The sequence below is a fragment of the Argiope bruennichi genome, chromosome X1 (genome assembly GCF_947563725.1).
Source record: "Argiope bruennichi chromosome X1, qqArgBrue1.1, whole genome shotgun sequence".
NCBI classification, from domain to species: Eukaryota; Metazoa; Arthropoda; class Arachnida; order Araneae; family Araneidae; genus Argiope; species Argiope bruennichi.
The window spans coordinates 33,167,602-33,191,404 of NC_079162.1; the positions used below are offsets into that span (position 1 = coordinate 33,167,602).

At 31.8% G+C, this 23,803-nt stretch overlaps 1 protein-coding gene across 3 annotated transcripts in view; it reads right to left on the bottom strand.

Annotated features, from left to right (window-relative positions):
* The window catches only part of LOC129958553 (uncharacterized), a 90,046-nt gene that overhangs the window by 15,072 nt on the left and 51,171 nt on the right, over positions 1 to 23,803 (bottom strand). For all 3 annotated transcript variants that reach the window (XM_056071097.1, XM_056071098.1, XM_056071096.1), the window contains 4 exons: positions 23,490 to 23,687; positions 13,150 to 13,250; positions 12,504 to 12,606; positions 10,152 to 10,260 (listed from right to left, as the gene is read on the bottom strand). In XM_056071097.1, coding sequence (XP_055927072.1) covers positions 10,152 to 10,260; positions 12,504 to 12,606; positions 13,150 to 13,250; positions 23,490 to 23,687 — 511 coding nt within the window. The remainder of the gene's footprint in view (positions 1 to 10,151; positions 10,261 to 12,503; positions 12,607 to 13,149; positions 13,251 to 23,489; positions 23,688 to 23,803) is intronic.

Consider the following 23,803-nt stretch of genomic DNA (forward strand, 5'->3'; position numbering starts at 1 on the left):
ACATTGCAAAAGAAAACTGGATTTCTTATTTACTCGGGTTATTACCATTGGATATAGTCAATTTAATTGCTCGCGAACCTGATCCATCAGCTAATGACTATGATTACATAAAAAAACTGTTGCTTAAAAGATTTAAATTAACTTCCGAACAACTCAGGCAGAAGTTCTTTACTCACAAACGAGATTCTTCTTCATCATGGCGGGATTTCGGTTTTGAACTGAATAACTTTTTTGAGGAATGGATAAATTGTTTAGAAATAACCGATTTTGAAGATTTAAAGCAGCTAATGGTCGTTGACCAGTTAAAGAGTAAAATACCAAATGACGTACGCGATCATTTTCTCGACGATTTGCCCAAAATAAAGAAAGTAGAAGATTTGGTTAATAAACTGGACGAATATGAAGCTGCACGAAGTCACCTTAAAAAGGAAACAAACAGAAATTGGCGTGTTTCCGAAAACAGAAGTAAATTTGATATCGCGAAAGAAGCTAAAAATTCACCATTGCCGTTCGTTCGTGCTCAAAAGAATTATGCTGATGATAATTACTATAACAAGAGTAATAATAAATGTTTTAATTGTAATGAGACTGGCCATAAATCAACTAATTGCAAGTTTAAAAACAAAGGATTGAAATGTTTCCAATGTGGTAACTTTGGCCACAAAGCCAGTAACTGCCCGCAAAGAGATTTTAAAGTGTCTCTCTCTAATAAAGTATATACTCGTAACTCTCCAAAAACTGTAAATAAGCTTAGTAAAAATGTCGAAATAAATGGTGTAAATTGTGATGCATTAATTGATACTGGAAGTGATATTACTATGATTAATTATGATTTTTATTTGAAAATTGGTAAACCTAATTTAATGACTGATAATGTGAAATTAGCTGGTATAAGTGGAGATAGCATTACTCCTCTAGGTTTTTTTTATTGTGATATATTAATTGATGAATATGTAATATCAACTAATGTGTATGTGTTAGAAATAATGCCGAACGAAATAATCATTGGCATGGACGTATTAAATAATCTAAGCTTTTCATTTCAAGAAAATCAAATTATCATTCATGAAAAAAGAGCCCAAATAAATTACACCCGGCTGGTGAGAAACGAGGTCAAGGTCGTATCACTACGTTCCTCGGAGCTGAAAAGAGACAGTCAGGCACCTATTTTTGCTGAGACTGGCAATAAAATAAATACACATCCTCTCCCATACTTCATTCATTTAACGGATTCGATAAACTATGATGAAATCGACATGAGTCATGTAAAAAAACCGTTGAGACAGGAAATAAATCGTCTTTTAAATAAGTATTCGCCAAACAAAACAAAAAGTACGGATTTGCAAATGAAAATAATATTGAGCGATGATATTCCGATTAGTCATAACCCTCGAAGGCTGCCTTTTAAAGAACAAAAATTCGTTGAAACTCAGATTGATAAATGATTACAGGAAGGGATAATAAAACCTAGTTGCTCAAATTACTCTTCACCTGTGGTTTTATCCAAGAAGAAGGATGACAGTTATAGGTTATGCATTGATTATCGTAAGCTAAATAAAAAGATGATTAAAGATCGGTACCCTTTAGCCCTCATAGAAGATTTGCTCGACAAACTTGAGCAATCAAAAATATTTACTACTTTGGACTTGAAAAACGGATTTTTTCATGTAGACGTAGAGAAAGATAGCACAAAATTTACGTCTTTTGTAACACATCATGGCCAGTGGGAATTTCTTAAAGTACCATTTGGACTTTCCAATTGTCCGAGTGTATTTCAGCGTTACATTAATGTGATATTCAGGAATTTGATGCTAGATGGAACTGTACTGATTTATATGGATGATATTATTATTCCATCCAAAACCGAGGAAGAAGGGCTAGAAAAATTACAACGTGTTCTAAAGGTTGCATCAGAGTACGGTTTGGAGTTAAATTTTAAGAAGTGTCAGTTTTTAAAACCACAAATAGAATTTTTAGGCTATAGAATCCAAAACGGAACTATACAACCCTCTGTATCTAAAACGGTAGCTGTACAAAAATTTCCACAACCACAAACTGTTAAACAAGTACAAAGCTTTTTAGGCCTTACTAGTTATTTTCGGAAATTCATACCCCACTATTCAAAAATCGCAAAACCGCTTAGTGATCTACTAAGAAAAGACGTAGCATTTAAGTTTGAATCTGAACAAAAGGAAGCTTTTCAAAAACTTAAAGATATTTTAACTCAAGAGCCAATTTTGCATCTCTATCAACAGGGGTCAGTTTTAGAACTTCATACAGATGCTAGCAGTCAGGGGTTCGGAGCAGTGCTGCTGCAACAGGGAACCGACAATAAGTTTTATCCTATTCATTATTTTAGTCGAAAAACATCTCCACAACAAGAAAAATATAGTAGCTATGAATTAGAAGTTTTGGCTGTGATCGAAGCATTAAAAAAATTTAGACATTATTTACTGGGTTCTAAATTTAAAATTGTGACTGATTGTTCCGCTTTTCAACAAACTATGAGTAAAAGAGATCTTACACCAAAAGTTGCAAGATAGGCTTTACAATTAGAGGAATTTGATTACCAAATTGTTCACAGATCAGGAAAACAAATGGCACACGTAGATTCTCTTAGTCGAAACGCAGTACTTGTTGTTACTCGTTCATATAGTGAAGTGACCACTAAAATAGCCAATGCTCAAAATCAGGACGAATTCCTTAAGAAATTGAAAGCTTTGATAGATAAACAAGAAGATGGTGAACACATTGTGAGAAATGGAGTTTTATACAAATACGATAATGGTAGAGAATTGCTCATAGTCCCAGAAGCATTACAAAGAGAAATTATTCGAGAAATTCACAATAAAGGACATTACGCTGTGGCTAAGACGGAAGAAATTTTAAAGCAAGAATTTTACATACCAAAGTTGAGGTCAAAAATAGAAAGTGTGATTGCCAATTGCGTGGAGTGTATTCTTTGTAATAAGAAACGTGGGAAAGGTGAAGGTTTCCTTAACCCCATCCCAAAAGAAAATTTGCCTTTAAGTACATATCACATAGATTTCATTGGCCCTATGCCTTCTACAAATAAGAACTATCAGCATATTTTTTCAATAGTCGACGCTTTTACAAAATTTATCTGGTTGTACCCGGTTAAATCAACATCTACTCAGGATGCAATAACTAAACTTAAGCTTCAACAATCTACTTTTGGAAATCCGACGAGAATAATAACAGACAGAGGTTCAGCTTTTACCTCAAAAGAATTTGAAACATACTGTCAGGATGAAAATATTGAACATTTCAAAATTAGCACTGGAATTCCTCGCGGAAATGGGCAAATTGAAGTAATGCATAAAATTTTAATACCCATTCTATCAAAACTCTCAATAACAGACCCTACCAAATGGTATAAACATGTTGCATCAGTGCAAAAAATAATCAATAGTACTGTTTCGAGGAGTACAAAGTTTACCCCGTTTGAGCTTTTAACTGGTGTAAAATTAAAAGATACAACTGATTTACATTTAAAGGAAATATTGGAAGAAGAATACAGAAAAGCAATGATGGAAGATCGAAATAATATGAGAGAAGAAGCAAGGGAAAACATTTTGAAGATGCAAGAAGAGAATCGGAAAAGTTTCAACAAACGAAGAAAAGTGGCGCGCATCTACAAACTTGGTGAATTAGTGGCCATACAACGGACGCAGTTTGGAACTGGACTCAAACTAAGACCAAAGTTTCATGGACCATATCGGATTGTTAAGGTTAAACCTAAGGATCGCTATGACGTGGAAAAAGTTGGATGTCATGACGGACCAAATACAACTTCCACAGCAGCCGATTTCATGAAAGCATGGTCTTCAGACTAAAAAAAAAAAAAATGTTTATTGTTTTATCCAGATACTGTTTTCTTTTTTTTTATTCTTTCAGATTTTTCTACTATAACTTTCGAGGACGAAAGAGACGTCAGGATCGCTGAATGTAGTGACGAGCGCCATCTGCTGGTTGTTAGACGGAGTTGACGCTGGTTAGACGGAGGGCAGATCAGACGGATCTGGACGAGAGAAAAGACGTGGCAGATCAGACGGATCTGGACGAGAGAAAAGACGTGGCAGATCAGACGGATCTGGACGAGAGTAAAGACGTGTCAGATCAGACGGATCTGGACGAAAGACGAGACGCGACGTATTCGACGAAATCTACTGAATGTTCAATTCTTTTATGTTAATGTATATATATCCTAAATGTAATTAAATGTGCGTTCTAAAATAGTAGTGATTTCTGAGTCCTACATAAATAACTGCATATGCTAACAAAACTCTTAATATAACATAATGAACAACTGGTGAGAATGTTTCATTATAATCTACCCCCTCAATTTGCGAGAAGCCCTTAGCTACCAACCGACTTTTATACCTTTCTATCTCACCCTTGGAGTTTTTCTTAATTTTAAACACCCATTTACAGTTTACAGTGTTTTTATTTTTAGGTTTGTCTACAATTTTCCATGTTTTATTTTTGATATGAACCAATATAGTTTCGGTTATAGAGTCTCTCCAATGATTCCCATCAGGACCATTCAATGCCTCTTCAATTGTTTTAGGTTCTAGAAAACAATCATTTATCATTACTGCCAAAGCTTTTATATAACACATACGATTTAAAGTAGGCATTTGGAAATCTGGCACACCATTCATATCAAAATTCTGATAACGATTTGGAATTTTTGTTTCTCTGTATGGACGAGTCAATACAGGCAGAGAATTATCAACTGAATTGTCTATATTTGTGTTATTATCAATGGTATTATCACTAAAAAACATTATCTGGCAAGTCTGTTTCAGCATTATCATTTCCTAAACTTTCTGTCTTATTATTGGAATCATTATTAGTATCATTGTCTGAAGAAATAGTTATACTCCCACTGAATAAAGAATCATCATAAAATTCGGGTTAACCACCATTCGTTAGATTATACATTTGATTTTCTAAAAAATGTACATCTCGCGCATTCCTTATTTCATTAGTTACAGGATCTATCAAACGATAACCTTATCTATCTTGGCAATACCCAATGAACATCATTTCCCTTACCTTAGCATCCCATTTTGTTCGGTTTTCTTTAGAGATATGAACAAATGCACGACACCCAAAAACTCTTAAGTACTCCAAGTTCGGTTTATCTCCACTCCATTTTTCATAAGGAGTCATACCTGCAACTGACACTGTAGGGGAAACATTTTTACAATGATTAGCAGTTTGACTAGCTTCTGCCCAATATTTTCGATCAAGATGAGCATCAGCTAACATTGATCTTGCCCGTTCAACAACAGTTCTATTATTCCTCTCAGCTACCTCCATTTGCTCAGGTGTAAATGGAATAGACGTTTGATGCTGGATACCTTTCGATTCTAGATATTTCATCATCTCATTATTTATGTATTTTGTTCCATTATCTGACTGCAATACCTTAATTGACCTACCAGTTTGTTTTTCAACATGTGACTGAAATATCCTGAATTTCTCAAACACTTTCGATTTATGTTTTAAAAAATAGACGAAAGTCATTCGTGACAAGTCATCAATGAAAGAAACGAAATATTGAGAACCACCAATTGATGCGACATTCATTGGTCCACATACATCTGCATGCACAATACCCAATATTTCTTTGGCACGTTTAGCTTTTCCCTTAGAAAACAGCTGCTTATGTATCTTGCCCTTGATACAGGAAGTACAATAAGGCAATTCTCCATTAAAAGTAAAGCCTTCGACAATATCCTTCAGCTTTGTCATTCCCCTTTGCTTAAGTGATCTACTCTTTTATGCAATTTATCATTTGAAATATTGTAAGTTATCAAGGCCCATTCACTACTTACATCTAGTGAATATAAATTGTTACCGACACCTGTCCCTCTAGCAACTAAATGCTTGTTTTTATAGACCAAACACCTTTCTCTAGTAAAAGTGCTAATCATTCCAAAAGTTTTATTTAAATACTTAATAGACAATAAATTAGCTGTTAACTTGGGTACATGCAAGACATTACTAAAAGTTACATGCACTTTCTCTCCATTTCGAGACAAGAGGAATGCTACTTTACCAACACCCTCAACTTCTATCATTGAACTCCCAGTTTTAATTAATTTTACACTAGGCTTAATATAATCGTCAATTAATTCCTTGTGTGGAGTCATGTGATACGAAGCACAAATATCCATAAACCAAACATTAGGATCTGGATTAGAGCTGCCAACACACACATCTACCATGTAAGCTTCCACCCTCTTTGGTTGTTTTGTCTTAAAACCATTTCTTTTCTCAGATTCCCTTTCATTATATGTAACCTTAGAACGATCTGAGCTTTTGTGCCCATATAAGTGACATTTAAATAATTTACCCTTAAAATATGTCTCACACTTTTCATTAACAAAAGCCTGTTCCCCGTTAGCTTCTACTTGGGGCTTTACATCTTCAGTTAATAATTTATTTCTTACATTATCCACAGTAATTTCCTCACCACAATTCTTTAATTCCATAACGAGTGGCTCAAATCTATCAGGTAAGTTTGCTAGAATTATCCTAGCAATTAACTTCTCATCAGGTTTAATACCTGTAGAATTTAGCTGCTGATATGCTGAAATAGCTCTATGCAAATAATCAGACATATCTTTACAATTTGTATACCGAGTGTTAACCAATTCCTTTATGACTGAGACCTTTCTTGTGATTCCTTTATCCTCATAAGTTTCTGCTAACACTTGCCAAGCCACCTTCCCACTAGATAATTCATTTAAGTCATTAAAGATTGTCTCACTTCCCCCTCAACAATATAAAACAGTGCTTTTATATCATTAACAGTATCTTTCTTAATGCCTGCTACATAATCCCACAGCCCCTTTTAATAAGATACATTTTTATTGCAAATTTCCAATCCATGTAATTAGCCCTACTAGTTAACTGCCTATGATTGAATGAACCTTCTCCCCCAAGCATGCTGAATCCTGTTTTATACCCTAACCAAACAAGACAAAGTTACTTTGAGAGCAATTTTAATAAATTTTCTATTAAAATTAATTTATTCTCATATAGGAATTTGCTTAATTATCTAATTAAAATGCAAGATTAAAGTTTAAAAGATATCATCAATCATAGTTATACACATTTTACACTTAGGCCTACTACCATGTGGTTTTCCACATGTCTTCCATTTAATTCATAAAACTATTTATCAATTATTCTTACAAACATTACAATCTTATTCTTAAAGTTCTTCTGGGCAAATAACCTGAACAAATAAGAGAAATATCAGAGCAGCGAAACAAGAATTAAGATACAAATGAGTCAGTCGCATACGTTTAGCTAGAGACAGCAGGAAGAGACGTGAATTTTATTTAGTGAGCAGCCCTATATATAACATACATATTTTGCTCATGGCGCCATCTACTGGCACATTGTATAGTTAAAACTAACATTTCAACAGACTTTAATTTTTTTTTTTTTTTTAATTGCACCACCCTGAAATCTAAGCATATATCGAAGGACAAGACCATTTTATAGAGGCACAGAAAATTTCAACTTTCCTACTATTAGTTTTTCCGTTAAATTTTCTATAATGACCCTAAAACGATGCATTTAGGGGCGCATTCACAAATTACAAAATGTTGACGCTTTTTCATTTGGCATTTAAATGCTCTATTCATGCATTTCTATAAACAAATATCGCTTTCCTCGCTATTGTAAAGTAAGAATATATTTTTAAAAATTCGACAGGGGCGAAAAACATGAAATCAATGTAAAAGAATGCTTTCTATTGCCATAATATTTTATTAATAGTCTCTGATTTTAAATATGAAATATAGTCTTTGTCCCTGTGGCAAGCTAAAAGTTTTACTAGTTGGCTCATATGTGAAAACTTATAGAATACAAATTACTGAAAAATGGAAATTTTATATCTTAATAAATAGTTTATCTTATTTGACTATTTAATTTTACAAACATTCTGACCAATTATTTCTCTTAATTAACCCTTTCTAGGGCCGTGGGAAGTATGCTTCCCACCAAATTTATCAATCTTTGTATGAAATTATGTAGGTTGGCATAAGTTTTGACAAATTTTTTTAGAAAGACAGAAACTTAGATGCTTCAGTTCTTTATCTTACACAAAATGATGTGTCTTGGTTTGTTACTTAATTATTAATTAACCAAATTAATTAATCAAATTAAATTTATCTAATAAGAATCCCTTTTCTTATTCTAATTTCAAGCCTAAAAATATTTTAACATAATATGACTAGAAAAAAATGGCCCTTTAAAGGGTTAATGCGTAACGAACTCTACATTTTATAACAAGAAAAACGCCATTTGTGTATGTTTAAATTTAGATATTTGTCTAAGTGCTCAATATTTTTTTACATAATTCTCAAATTTCATAAGATTAATCTGCTTTAATTATAATTATTATAGTATTGTATATAATCATAAATGGATTCAAAACATTATTAGATGACGCATTTAGTATTAAAATTTTGGACACAAAATATATCTTATATTTATTTCCAACACATGTGGAAATGAAGAATTTCAAATAATTTTAATCATTCGCACAGTATTGATTGATATTTTAGTTTACTAATATTTTTGTCGGTATAAAATTCCTCATTTTTTCTTAATATTTAAATGAAGAGCCCAATCGGATCAAATGAAACTGAAAGACAAATAAATTCAATGGTTTACTGATTGAAGAATTATTTGTATACCCTTTTGAAAAGAATTTCAAACTTTTAAGAATAAATGCAAAAAATTAAACCTATATCTATTCTTAAACTTTTAAGAATAATTGTTGTTTTCAATAAATTACATTTAGATGCATTATTGCGAATTGCAATTCTTTTTACTGATTTTATTACTCCACTTAATATAGCTGATTCATAAATGCTACATTCTTTTTTTTGATAATTTAATTAAATGTGTTATGCTGAAGCAAATAGGTACTAATATGAAATTTCGACTATGAAGCTAGTTACTTTTGAAAGATATCCTATGGAATAATTACTCTCATAATTATATCTATATATATATAATAATAATTTCTATAATTATGCATAATTATTCTTATAATTATACTTCCTTTCAAATTTCTATTCATATCAGAAACAGCAAAATATATGATGACTAATAGCTTAAAAAAGTGCAACAGTAATGGAAATTAAAGTTATGAATGAACATTTAGAGTGATGTTCTGCAGTTTGCTTTTCACGACTGTAAGACGCATATATCCTATACAGTATCTTAATATAATGAAATCTTTCCCAATCAATAAACATTTACATAGAACACTAAGTTGTCGGGAAGCATATAAGAAAGTTGTTTACATTTATCAGTGAATAAAAGGAACTACTTTTTTAAGTACTTGTGAAATGTAGTGGTGTATCATTTCATATCTATTTATGAAGAGTAAGAAGTGATGATAGGAATAATATATACTGATAAAAAATGCAGGGATAAAGCGCAAAAAAGGGTTAAAAATCAGTTAATTTGTTCTCCGTCTCAATCGGTAAGATATTCATTTTAACATTAAAATTAATATTTCTTTTAAACAATAAAAAATAAATTTATTAAAAAAATAAGTTAATTTGTCATGAATGAAATAGCAGACGATTTTAACATGAATATTTCAATTTGCAGATGCTTTTAAAGTGTCGCAAAAATAAAAATACTACTACCGAAGTCCAGAGAATATCAAGATATTACACATCTATATATGAAAACGACCCTTTAACAGAAAACATCAAATATCTGTTGATGTAATCATGATATATTAACCAAAATTTATACTCCGGATAATTTTATCATGGGAAATCTATTCATGACATCAAAATAGGTGTAGCTAAAGGAAATTTCAAAGTTTTTACAATTTTAAAAATGTAGATAATCACCTATTAAAATTTTAGGCACAGCATCTTTTAGTACACCTCACTACTTTTAAAATGGTATTTTTAGTTTTCACATGGAATGATCAAAATCAGAATAAAGCTGAGTGACTTTTTTTCTTCTCCAGAACTGTGATGACCTTTATAATCATAGTACCCCAAAACATTCTATGAATAAAAGAACTCACCCCCCCCCCATCTAAAGCATGCAAACAAAATAAATACACATACCGTTACTTCTGAGGGATGAACGTAAGTTTCCACAGGTTCAGGTCTGTTGAAGTTCCACAAGCAAGCAGTTCTGTCAGATGCAGCAGTTGCAAAGTAAAATTCACAGAAACTATGGAAATAGAATATTAATGAACACCAAAGTGCCAAAACAACAAAGTAGTATATAACAAAATATTTCATATGTTTAAAAAATTATCACTACATTTAATAATTTTAATGTAGTGATAACAAGTCAATAACTGGTATTTCAGAATCTAGATAAGATAATTTAACAAGCTGAATTATTTGTTTGAAAAGATTTCAATAATGCATAAGCAATGTATGATAAGAGAATGCAAAAATAGGAGCAATATGACAAAAATAAATGGATAAATGTACTTAAAATATACTTAAAGATAAAATAATATCTGGGCTTAAAAGTTTATACAGACCTGAGGCAAGACATGAAATTCTGAAATATTATTAGATGGCAAGGATTTGAAGAATATTTATGAAATGCTTCCAAAGACAGGATTTAACGGTTTAATTTCATTTAATATAACAAATTAATAGAAATTCACAAAAATTAGTCACATTTATAGAAATTACAACAATTCCTTAATGAAATTCTGCCAATATCCCGATCCTAATTGTTCTTCATGATACTGATATGGAGAGGACGGCTTATGTACAGACACTTATAACTGCAACACTCCCATTTTATATAAATTCCCATTTCCCTTATATAATAATTATTTAATTTTTTAGGCGATATCTAAATCTACTAATACAATTTCTTTCCAATATTCAGGAGAACACACAGTAAAAAATGGTAACCTTTCTCTGCAGACAGAAACCTCCCCAAATGTACCGATTTCTACCGCTGCACGCGTGAAATAAAGCCAGGCGCATAGATGAGATTACTTCAACAATGAAGTAATTGAGTTGAGCGCACCGTGCTATTTCTCTCCGACTAAACAGTTTAGTTGATGGGTGGCGTGCTTATGCTATACACAAGCGTACTAGACATGAGCAAGAAATTTTGGAATTGCATTTCCCCCCCCCCCCTAACTTTTGCAATTTTATATGGCAGTAAATTTTAGTTTCCTTTGAAATTCTTTAAATTCATTTCTACATAACACTTTCTTACGAAACTACCATTTGAACCCATAAATCATTAGTTTTCATTTCGACTTACTATCGAACGCTTTGATAATCATTATTATTATTGGACCAGTACTATATATTTAGTGTAAAACCAATAATTAAAATTTATTTTGATTAATTTTTAGTCAAAATGGAAAATTATATATAAAAAAGTTTATTTGAATTGTTTTCGCTAGTTAAATACTAACGCCTCTTGTGTTTGCTCAGTGATCACTAATTGTGCAAGTTGAGGTTCAAATTTGCAACGTTAGGGTTCGTAGACGCGTAACAAAGCCACTAGACAAAAGTGTACACTCGTGTCCGGAAGTTGTTATCTGGCTTATGATGTTACCACCACACTAATGAATAATCTTTAAGGCTCTTAATTTACTCGAGGAATTTACAAGGTATTCAGTAAAAAAACGTGAACACTTTCTTACTTTTTCAAAAGCTTTTCTGAATGCATTAGACTTAAATTATACTGTTTATTTTTTTAAAAAAAAATTACATCATTACTTTTAGGCTCAAATTGCTGTAATGCTCCTTTATATAAAATATCTTAAATATTTGCTCTGAATTTGTCATCAGTATTCACTTAAAAGTACTTCGTGAAACGTATATCCAAACTCGTCTTTCTGATTTGAATTAATGAATAAAAAATATCTTTTAGATACCAAATAATTTTTTAAATTAAATATAAAAATAGTATAGACTTAAAAATTAAATATTAAAAAAAAATGTCGACACGACACTATTCTTGAATAACAACGAATTATTTCAGGATTTGTTTCTTTGTTTGAGTTTTTCTGGCGCAAGAGTCATGATGTTGACTATGATGTGCAAAATAATAGGTAAAATTGTATCACTTTAAAACAGTCGCCGAAGGGAATATGAGGAAGAACTCGAAAATGTAACCAAGATAAATGGATAAAACTTTATGTACTTCATAGATGAAAAAAGTTGAAAAGACATGAGGTGTCTTATCAAGAAGAAAGATTATGTAGTGCAAGACATTTGAGCAAATTGTAAAGTCTGGGCATTGAAATAAATTATTTCAGGATAGAAAAAAGTAATCAAAACTGTTTTTTTTTTTTTTTTAAATAATTCTGCACCAAGAAATATATTTGTGAATATAAAATGTAAAACTTAATTTTTCCTTACTCAGTCTTTTCTTTTCATATCAAAGTTTCTCATACAAAGTATATAAATATAAAATAGAATACTTACCTCACAGCTATATCGTTTATTGAATCGCTGTGGTTATATGTAGCAGTGTTTGTATAATCTGGCACTCCGAAAATATTCTTGTGACTCGAATTATATACACGAGCTAAAAAAAAAAATAATAATAATTCTTTTTTAAGATACGAGTAAATTTTTTTTATTTCAGTAAAAGTATTAAATAATTTAAATTATTTGACTTTTATATTATACTTGCTATTCCTTTTTAAAAACTAAGGCTGATTTCAAAAATAGTGATAAGTTATCAAACAGTTTTGATCAATTATTTGACATATTTAAAATAAACGTTTTAATCATACATTTACACTTTGATTGCTGTTGTAAGTTCACTAATGTAATTTAAAAGTCCGATATCATGAAATAACTACAAATATTAATGATAAATGCGTGTATTATAACTACATGTAATTTAATAATAATATGTCTCAGTAAAACTAAAATTGGAATTCGTTTTTTTTATTTATAGGTAAAATTTTTTCAAAAATAAGCCTCATTACTCAGTGATAAATATAATAATAAGTTTATCTTTCTAAAGCAGTTAATAATGACAACAATACTACTTTCTGAACAACCACTATAAACTATAAAATATAACTGCATGTGCAAATAAGAAGTGAAAGATATCAGTTACCTGTGCCATCCTCAGAACAAGACATTAATAAACCAGAAGGTGCATAAGCTAATCCTGTTACTGGACTTTCGTGCTGTGTTAAAGTACGAACCGGGTTATATCTGAAATAGAAAGATAGGAAACGATAATTTAAAGAAAATATAGCAAAAAAATGAGAATTATCACTGACGATATTTAATAAGAGAAAAATAAACAAAAAATAAAACTGCCAGAAAAAACAACAAATTAAAAAAGTGACATTATACAATAAATGGCAAATAATTTTCATGAGGACAAAAAGTAAGCCAGAATGATTTTTTAAATTTTTATAACTGCAATATTCTGGATAAAAGTCGCACAGAACAAAAGTAAAACCCTTAAAATTCTTCTAAATCATAATCATTATCTTAAGTTATCAAACTGACAAATAATTTCAGAAACGTTCTTTACAGACATATGACAATTTTAAAACATTGCTTTTAGAGTTTAAAGAGAATCCAATCAGTCAGTGTTGTGTTATTTTGATAGAATGATAAAAATAAAAAACTGTAAATTTGGTTTGAATAACAAAAAGAAGTTTCCAAAAGTGAAATTATTGAAAAACATGGACTTGCTTCATTTATAACTTTGAAAAGCAAAGATGAAATCAAAGATGCCGCATTGTAAAAAAAATATTGTCGGCATATTTAAAAATGTTTCAAAATGGTACTTGCAAAGAATTATTCTTTGTAAGTACCAATTCGAATCTTTCAATTAGTAGATCAACGACAAAAAATTATGGCCAACCATATCAGCAAATGAAATTACTAATGATTAGTTCAACCGTTTCAATAATAATAATAAAAGCATTCCTAAGCAAAAAAGAAAAAGAAAAAAAAAAAAGAAAAACCCTTTATGGCCAATTGGCAAGCAATTTAAATTGGTAGTTCTATTTTGATGAAAATTCTTGAAGTCATTCTGTAAGTAAGGGAAGTAAACTTCACACAGAATTCAAAATCGTTTCATGTGATCCAATTACATAAATTGCAGAAACATAGGGAATAATGAAGGGAAACTTTTATGAACAATCTGCAAATGTGTATTGAATGCGTACAATTACAGTAGTGTACGTGTATGAATCGCCACCCATAACCATTGGAATTAGCAGTTGTGCATGGCTAACGTTATTTTCTATCTCGCCAGAATAGTTCATCAACAATGAGGGCACCATCAAAAATTGGACTATGTTCAAGAATTCCATGAACAATATACTTGCCAAACAAATGACCTATGAATTTCTTCATACAAAACCATTAATAAACTGCCTGAGTAGCTCTAAAATGTCCCTATATGCTCCTGCAGCTAAGTCTCTCATTCTGCTCTGCCACTAAAACTCGACTGGTAGTCACCATCCACTCCGCATCTCTACAATTAGACGCCTTGATGCATTTTGGGCCCACGACTAAATACATACCACGAAACATGGACAAAAAATATATTTACCCTTCAGAATGAGGTTTCAAGTTTCACTCGAGTGGAAGGTCCTGTAAAAGAAGAGAAAAGATCGCAGAGTGCCTCGGGATTGGGACACCCTTACTCTCCTAAATTTAGCCATCCCTTGAGGGTACGTTTTAAGATATTGTAGGAAGAGACGCCAAATATTCACAGTTGCAAGAGCCACATAAAGATTCAATTCCTGATTAGATAATACAGACGCCGAACAGCCGTATTTAAAATTACGTGCAGCCGGCTTCCTCTACTTTCAGAAGCAATTCACCTTACCCTTGCTGTTCTACTACCGCCAACAATCACAGTCACCTTAACGCAGCTCCAGCCGTTCTCCTCGTCGATCTAATGAGGAAAACTAACTGAAGCGACCTGTGCTGGAGGTGAAGCCGCAAATAGGGGGGAAAAAAATTCTCCGACGTATATAAAAACTAAGTTAAAATGAAATATCATCTAAATCACAGTAAATGTATAGTGGATAAAAACCCTCGTTGATTTGGGTACCGATTACTCCGTTATATCAGAAGAATTACGCTGACATTTGAATGTCCCTACAGAGACTGAATCAAAACTTAAAGCAACGACCTGAGCTGCCTCAAAATGAAGTGAAACAATGAAGCCGTTTGAATTTCTAGTGTTTCCTCAGTGCAATCATCAAATGATACTTGGATGGAACCTTTTCAGTGCTCCTGATGCTGCCATAGATTGTGGAAGTAAAGAGTTTCAATTTACAGAAATTCTTTCAGAGAGATTAGCATCACAAAAATCTGATTTCCTCCTGCTTGTCGCGACAAATTTCCTAATTGAAGCCAAATAAGTAAAGGAAATCAAGTCAAGAAATGAGTCAAGAAATCCAACTAATTTCTAAAGGAATAAACATAGCTTGCTTGAAGACTATAGAAAATGAAGCAATTTGTTTCAACAAAGGGGAAGATCGAGAATGTTTTAAGAGACAGAAGGCAAGGAGAAGAATATCTCGAGGAAAATTGAAATCGAGGAATTGAGTCTTCGGCGCTGTTAGCTTCTATGGAGAGACAATTGCTATTGAATTTATTGAAAGAATTTGGTTACATTTTGACACTAATAGAAAATCGAGGAAATCCAAACGCAAGGCTGCCACCCAAATCAAGCAGATACCTTATCGTACATTAACTACAAAGAGACGTGCGATTGAAGACGAAGTGCAACGGATGGTGAAACAAGACGTGATACAGCCATAAAGCACATGGTCATCTTCAGTCGTGCTTAGAAAAAGAAGATTGTCGAATGGCGCTTTTGGATCGATTATAGAAGGCTAAAAAAATTAACCAAGAAAGATTTCTATACGCTGTCACATACCGATAACGTTTTAGACTGCTTAGCCGGTGAATTTTTTTTCTCTGATGGATTTAAAATCAGGTTACTGGCAAACAGAAGTTGACGACAAAGACAGGGGAAAAGACTGTATATATGACATTAGATTATCTCTATAAATTTAAAGTTATGCAATTTAGATTATGCAGAAATTGCATCAATATTGCTTATAAGAGCGGCGGTAAATATTCCGATGTTCATTAATTGTCAAAAAAGGTTCTTTTCGAAGGAATTCGAGCGTTGTGATAAAATCTCTTCCCTTACAGCTATCACAAATTACAGAAAAGAGCTACTAAAAATAAGCATTTGATCCTAAATTAAAGCTTTCGAGAAAGGTGACAGTTACTAAAGCTATCAAATAATTCTATGGGACAACAATGGCTCTTAGTGGTACCGACACAATAATATCATGATATCTTAAAGAGTCTTTATGATGACCCAACTGCCGGTCATCTCAGAATTTGCCAAAAGGTAGGACAAATTAAGAAAGTAATATTGACCAAGATTATATAGGAGCGTATGCTGATATGTGTCACACTGAAGATAATGCCTAAAACTGAAATCTCCACCTCAACTTCATTGGAACAACTTCGCATTATAAAAATCCGTGACATACCTTTTGTCGAAATTGGAATAGATCTTCTTGGAGCTTTCTAGTTTTCCGAAAAGGGAACCAATGGATCATTGTTTCTACAGATTACTTGATGAGATTCATAGTTACTAAAACATTACTGACTTCTGAAACCACCGAAATTACTAAATTTGTAGATGAAAAAATCACACTGAAGCACAATGCTCCTTGAGAAATCATAAGTGACCGCTCTTCTTATGGAATCTTGTAAAAGACAACAATCAGTTTTGCCAGACGTCTCGTCTTCTAACGACCTCCCTACCACCCATAAACCAATGGTTTGACCGAAAGGTGAAGTAAAACATTGGCAAACATACTGTCTACTTAAATAGACGTCGAACAAAGAAACTAAGATATCATCCTACTACTTGTTCGTCTACAATACAGTGAAACAAAACACTACCGGATTTAATCTATTATTTGTCACTCATGACAAAGATATCGAGACTCCTTTGGACGTAATTCTACCATACGACACAGAAAATCATGACGATAATTATATACCACAGTTGGTCACTAGAGTGGATGGAGGAAGCAAGACAACTTGCGGAATTATACATCCTGAAAGCTCAAGCAGCTTATAAACGACAATATCACAAGAGGCACAAACCAATCAATTACAATGTAGGCGAATTAGTTTGAGTCTTTACTCCAGTAAGAAAAATTGGACTTTCTCAAAAGCTCTTTAGACGTTAATTCGGTCTTTACAGAAAAACTCGAGGCCTATCTGACATGAACGAGTACAAGGTTCGGAAGTGATTAGGAGACGACGAAGTCAGAAACACGTAATACAAGCACTGATATTGAAATCCTTCTTTGATCCAAAGATGATTGATCTTGATCTAACTTGATATCGTAGTACAGCATATCATTAACAGGAGACTTGTTACGAGAAGCCAAAACAGAATAACTCAGAAGCCAAAACAGAACAGAAGCCAAAACAGAATTTCTTAGATTTCTTCTAAGAAAGGGAATATGTAGCGAAACTTCGAATGTGAAACTATGGTACAATTGGCAACACAATAAGCTTCCGAGGCACAGTCGGATGTGACAGTTCATCGACTCAAATTTGGCTGCAGAAAAAATGCGTAAATGTTTTATTTATTTATTTTTTTTATGCTGCCTTTCGTTTCTTTCTTCTAAATTATTTATTCAGATAATTAACTGTAATTATAGTTGTTAACTGTATCTTTAGAAATTTCTTCTACTATTTATAACGAGATTGTGTTTAAGTTCTGCATGATATAAAATATCAAGTTAAGATAACTATATTTTCATTCTTGCTTATCTTACAAGTTCGTCTAGCTAAGTTCATCTACGAGACAATATTTTCCAATAAAACATAACAAACTTTGCCAATTTGCGATTATGATTGTCTTGTAATAATATATTTATTTTAGTTTAAAAATCTTATTTGTTTCTCTTGTAATGTGAAAGGTACCATTGGATGAACTGCAATATCTATTTGTAAATGTTAAAATTAAATGATTTTCCTACATTTAAATATATCGCATCTGCTCCAATAATCTTACATGGTAAACTCTGTAATAAATGTACAAAGAAAAGTGTAAATAAATCGCTCATTAAATATTGTTGAAAAACATTAAAAGTTGCTGAGGAATACAAATAACGAAAGTTAAATTAAAAGATTTATAATTTGAATGGCGGATCCTATTTTTGTGTTTTGATTGTCTAAGTCAAATTTAAAATAAGTCTAATTGAGGAAACAGATTTATGTGATTTGTGGTTAACTTTATCAGTTATGGCTGCAATTATTTCTTTTGAAATGTTTGCAATCATAATAACAAGTTACAGAAAAAAAATGCTCTTTAAATCTTGATAATATTTTTATATCCATTCGTGCAAAAGGATATTCAACTAAAATTAACTAAATATCTAGCAAAAAGGGCATCATTGCATCCCTTCCCACTTACAGAATCGTGGCCACCGTTGAGAAAACCGTACCCCCCCCACCTCCATCGGATGATCCACTGTCGGTCAGACTCTACCACTACTCTTATAGCGGGTATAAATTTCAAGTTCAGGATAGAGATTGCTTTGGACAAAAATGGATCAATTTTTAATAAAATTGTGCGTCTATGCTAGTCGTACTATTTGACAAGATGTTCAGAACAGTTTTAGCTGTCTTTAAGTTAATCTCAGTTCATCCTTCGTATATAATTTCTAAATCATTAGAATATAATGTGCATGGAACTGATTATGGATATTTTAAGAATTCGAAACGTATGGATGGTAAAAAGAGTAGCACTTGAAATGCTAGCCTGAGGAACAAATATCTGTCAGTTGAACAAAAAGGATCAGAAAATGTGGATCTAATTCGGAAAAACCTGATGAGATTTATATATATATATATATATATATATATATATATATATATAGAGAGAGAGAGAGAGAGAGAGACGTTAATTGACCACAAACTTCAAACTCAGATAAGGCTCAAAGGCATCATCTGAGGGTACAGGCGCTAAATTATTTTGAGGTCCTTCTTATCTAAATTCTACTGATGTCAAGAAAATAAGATGAACTACGAGTGAACTTATTTTCGCTTTTAACTTTACTTTTATGCTTATATCCAATTTTGCAGTTATTTGATTGGCAGGAAACTCTTACATTGTTACTTACTGCATCTATAACGATTTTTTCTCCCCATTTGTAGGGAAAATATTCTTTATTATTGACAAAGTGTATATTCTATGACATTTTTTAAACGGTTCCACACCACTGAACTTACTTTGTATTTCATACAAGCATGTGTATTCTTTTTTTTTTTTTTTAACTCGAGCAAAATTCTTATAATTCCACCTAAGCATGTTTATACAAGAGTTAATATTTAGCAAAAATTTCAGACTACATTAACTTTCGAGAAAAAAATCATAGGAAGATGCCTATAGATTCTACTCTATCTGCCCCAAAAAAATCCTATTCTAAAGGCGTTCTACAATTTCAAATGATTTATATATGTAAAATTTTGAAAGAAAGAAAGTTACTCATGCGACAATTGCTTTTTGAAATATATTAAAAAGCAGTGTTTGAGACCGTAATGGTGTGTGTTTTAGGACATCGGCAAATCGCTTTCGTCACTTCTGAATAACAATGATACAACAACCATTTGAAGTTGTAATCAACATTGTTAGAATACGCAATTTTTTTTCTCTCCTCGTGAATCCAAATAGAAAGACTTTACCTCCATATTATTCCGAGTTTTCGAAAAATAATGCGATCTGAAATTTTTACCAGATATACCCTCCTGCATCACACGTGCTTTAAAATTTTGCTCAAATAAAAAAAAAAGTCTGCTAAGAAAATATTGCATAGCAAATTTCAAATATTTCAATATTACTAGCTCGAAACTTTTACGACTTTTCGTGTTTACATGTTCACGGGTGGACAGGTAAATAGGCTTCGCGATGACGGATTTTCGCACAAAATTTTATAAAAACGTATAATTTTTATATAAATATCCCATACAAAAATTCATACCTTTCACCCCGTCATGCTCACAGACTTGCGCTTTTCGAATACGAGATGTTTAAAATGTGATGCAAGTCTCGAAGAAAATTGTCTGAAATGACCTGTTGATTTACGGATTTTTTTTTTTTTTTTATTTTTTTTTAAAGTAAGGCAATTCATGCTTCTCAAGCTTACGTATTCAAATTTCGAGACTCAACCGAGTTTGCTTTGTCATTAAACGCTGTTTGACACTTCTACGAAAGGGAATTCTTAAAAATATAAAGTGGCAAATAGAAATAACATTTTTTACAGAATCTTTGAATTTTTAAATCAGTGGTGGATTTAACCCTTCAGCAGTGCACGTGTGCGGTCCCTCTTTTAATAAATTTGCCAGTTTAGTTTTGCACATTAAAACACATATTTAACTTAATCAGCATATTAAGATTTATTTTAGGTGAATTTTTTTAGTAACTTTGTGAAACTGCTAATTTTTTTATTAGTTATGAATTACGGCTGTGCCCATGTCTGCACACGATTTTACTCAAGCAGATGCTTAGCGTCTATAAATTTTTAATAACAAAGTGGAAATTGTGAAAAAACAGATTATACCTGCCCCACTGATACTTTAAAAAGTGCTAAAAGTGCAACAAATAAATGTGCAAAAAATTCAAATTCTGTGGTTACCACAGAATTTGAATTTTTTGCACATTTATTTGTTTGTCAATTAGGTTAAGAAAATTTTTTAATCCATCTACTTACATTAACACCCTTCAGATGCTTAGTCCTAACTTGTTACCTAATTGGAAATCCACCGTCGTTTTGAATTACAGTATTTTTTTTACGAAATGTTCAATAACAAAATAAATAATCGCTACGATTAGAAATTTAGATTAAGGCTAATCGAAACCTCATATATTCATTTAGGATGTATCAGGCCCAAGAATTAGGAAAAGTCGAGACAATGTCCTCCTTTCCACCAAATTGCGAAGTCCAAGCAACAAGAACCGACAGAAATTTGAAGTTCGCCTAAAATAATATCACCATCTCTTTTTAGAGTTCATAGCTATGTCAGCCAATAATATTTCATCCATACTTGAAATAGGATAGGAATTTATTTAAAATAGGGTAAGAAATTGGAATAATGGTCCTAAGGCAAGAGGAGACTGCCTCCAACGCTTGTGCGGAAATCGTCTTTGTAGTTACTTGCCAAATCGATACACTAAAAACCACTGTATCGCCCCCCTATATGCATGCTTAACAAGAGATTTTCACCTGTCCATAAGAAGCAATTAGTAAATACAGCAGAAACAACTTCTCATGAAGAACTTTTTTCTTTACTATCAAAGGACACAGAAGTAAACAGAAAGAGATGGAGAGGGTAAGACTGAAGAAAGTCCAAAACAAAACAAGTAAATACAGGATGTAGACAAAGCAATTGAGTACTACATCTATTTTATTTATAACATTCTTTATTGTATTTTAGCTCCATAATCAATCTCCTATAATAACGAGAAATCCATTATATTTAATAATTATAATTTTCACCAGATTAAAGCATTATCATTATAATTAACTGTGCAAGTACACTACTGACAAAAATTAGGGGATATTTCACATAACTAGGTACAGATAAATATATGTAAGAAATAATTGATTTCTGAATTAAAGAACCAAAGATATTCGTAAAACAACAAACGAAATGTAAGCGATATTCTTGTCTGATAAATTTTTTAAAAATGAAATACTTTTTTTTTATCCCTTCATATCCAATTTGAAATATTTCTCATTTTTGTTAGCAGCGTAATTCCTGTGAAGCACCTTAACAGCTTCTGTTCAAATCACAAGAAAATCGTAAAAATTCCTTCTTCTATTAATAATGCCTATTCTGTTTCCTTAATATCACCCGGATATTCACTACACATGTTTTTAATTGTCAAGACTGTTAATTATTAACAGCTTTGACTGAAAGATCAGATAATCGATTTCTGAATTGAGCTTCCTGTTGTTATTTAGTTACTGCTTTTTAACCCTTAACTGGGACGTGCGGTCTGTGAGACCGTTAGTGATGGATTTTCGGTCCCCCCTATTCTATTTTTAGTTCAATTGAATGGATTGACTCGGTAGTTTCCTGTTTTGTGACCTTCAATACACGTGCACTTTAACAACCGATTTCACCGGATGCTTTTTAAAATAATTCAGTTATTTCTTTAAGCGATGTCTCTAAGACCGCACCTCCCTGTTACTGTCCCAGTGATAAACAAGGCTTAGCAGATGGCGCTAAAACTTTGGCCCCGAAATATCATCCAATTTACTGATCCTGTTAAAAAGCAGTGCTCCAGACACTTTTAAATGAAGCAGAAAGTGATTTTAGTGATAAGGAGAATTGTACAGAAGAGTTTTTCGATGAAAGTTCGCATTCAACTGATTCTGATATGTATGTTCAAACATAATTAATTTTTCTAGTGATAATGTATTTTGAAAAATTTATAAAATATTTGAATATACCAAGAGATATATATACAGAATTTATATGTTGATTTTTATACTAGTTCTTAACCTGTATGTTTAAAATGCCCTGGAAAACCGTGCTATGAAAGTCACAAATGCCGATAAAAAAAGGGCCAATTTTACCCATTGTCAATTTTTTTTTATTTTTCATATAATTGTTGAATTTTACATTACATTGTCTTCGATTGTCTACCTTCATATACTGTAAAAATAAATATGATGTAAAAAGTAATATGTTTTTTCAAGAATATTATTTATTGCAACATGTAATCTGAGAAGAAAATGTATATTCCAACGCATTTACTTTTTCAATGATAATATATTTTGAAAAATTTCTAAAACATATCCATATTTCAAGAAAAATATCTGCAAAATATATTGACAGTTTTTCATACTAATACATTTATTAGAAAATTTAATTTGAGTGTAAATGAAATGCGGTCTCGTAGACCGCACCTCCCCAGTTAAGGGTTAAAATGCAGATATTTACTACACGAATACAAAAATTTTATATGAAGTTCACTGAAAATTTAAAGTCCACGTATTAGGAAGTATAAACAATTAAACACGATTTGGATAATTTAAAATTTAAACTATTGGAGTCAGATAATGAACAAAGGTCACCTCAATACTTCCACAAAACATAAAATAATCCTAAAATACATAAGCTATCAGCACTTTCTCTATTGACAAATCATAAAAATATAACTATGCAGCTAAAAGTATCAGTATTAAAATTATAAAATATTTTCAGCTTTATATGAAGATAACTTAATTGTGTTTCATTTTAAAATTTTAAATAAAAGCAATTATAAATTTGCACTTAATAAAATGCTGAATTTACACAAAATAAACTTTCTGAAATATACAGAGAGCGAGAAAGATTTTTATACAACTTATAAGACAAACTTACCTATTCGGAGCAAGATGGGTTTGGGTTATATACTGCACGAGGTTTGGGACATTTGTTTCCTCTAATCGGAGACGAGCTGTACAACCGGTATATTTTCCTGATTTCTGCTTTTCGAGGTCTAACTCAAATATTTCAATATCATTTTCATAACCACATGCAAAATGAGTATTCTGCTCATTCATGGCAGCGGCTTGAATCCTACAATATGAAATATGAAAGCCTCGATTACCTACAATTCATAAACTGAGATAAATTCTATGTATTAAAATGATAATCTAAGAACATTAAGAAACTACAATATGGTACAATTTTGC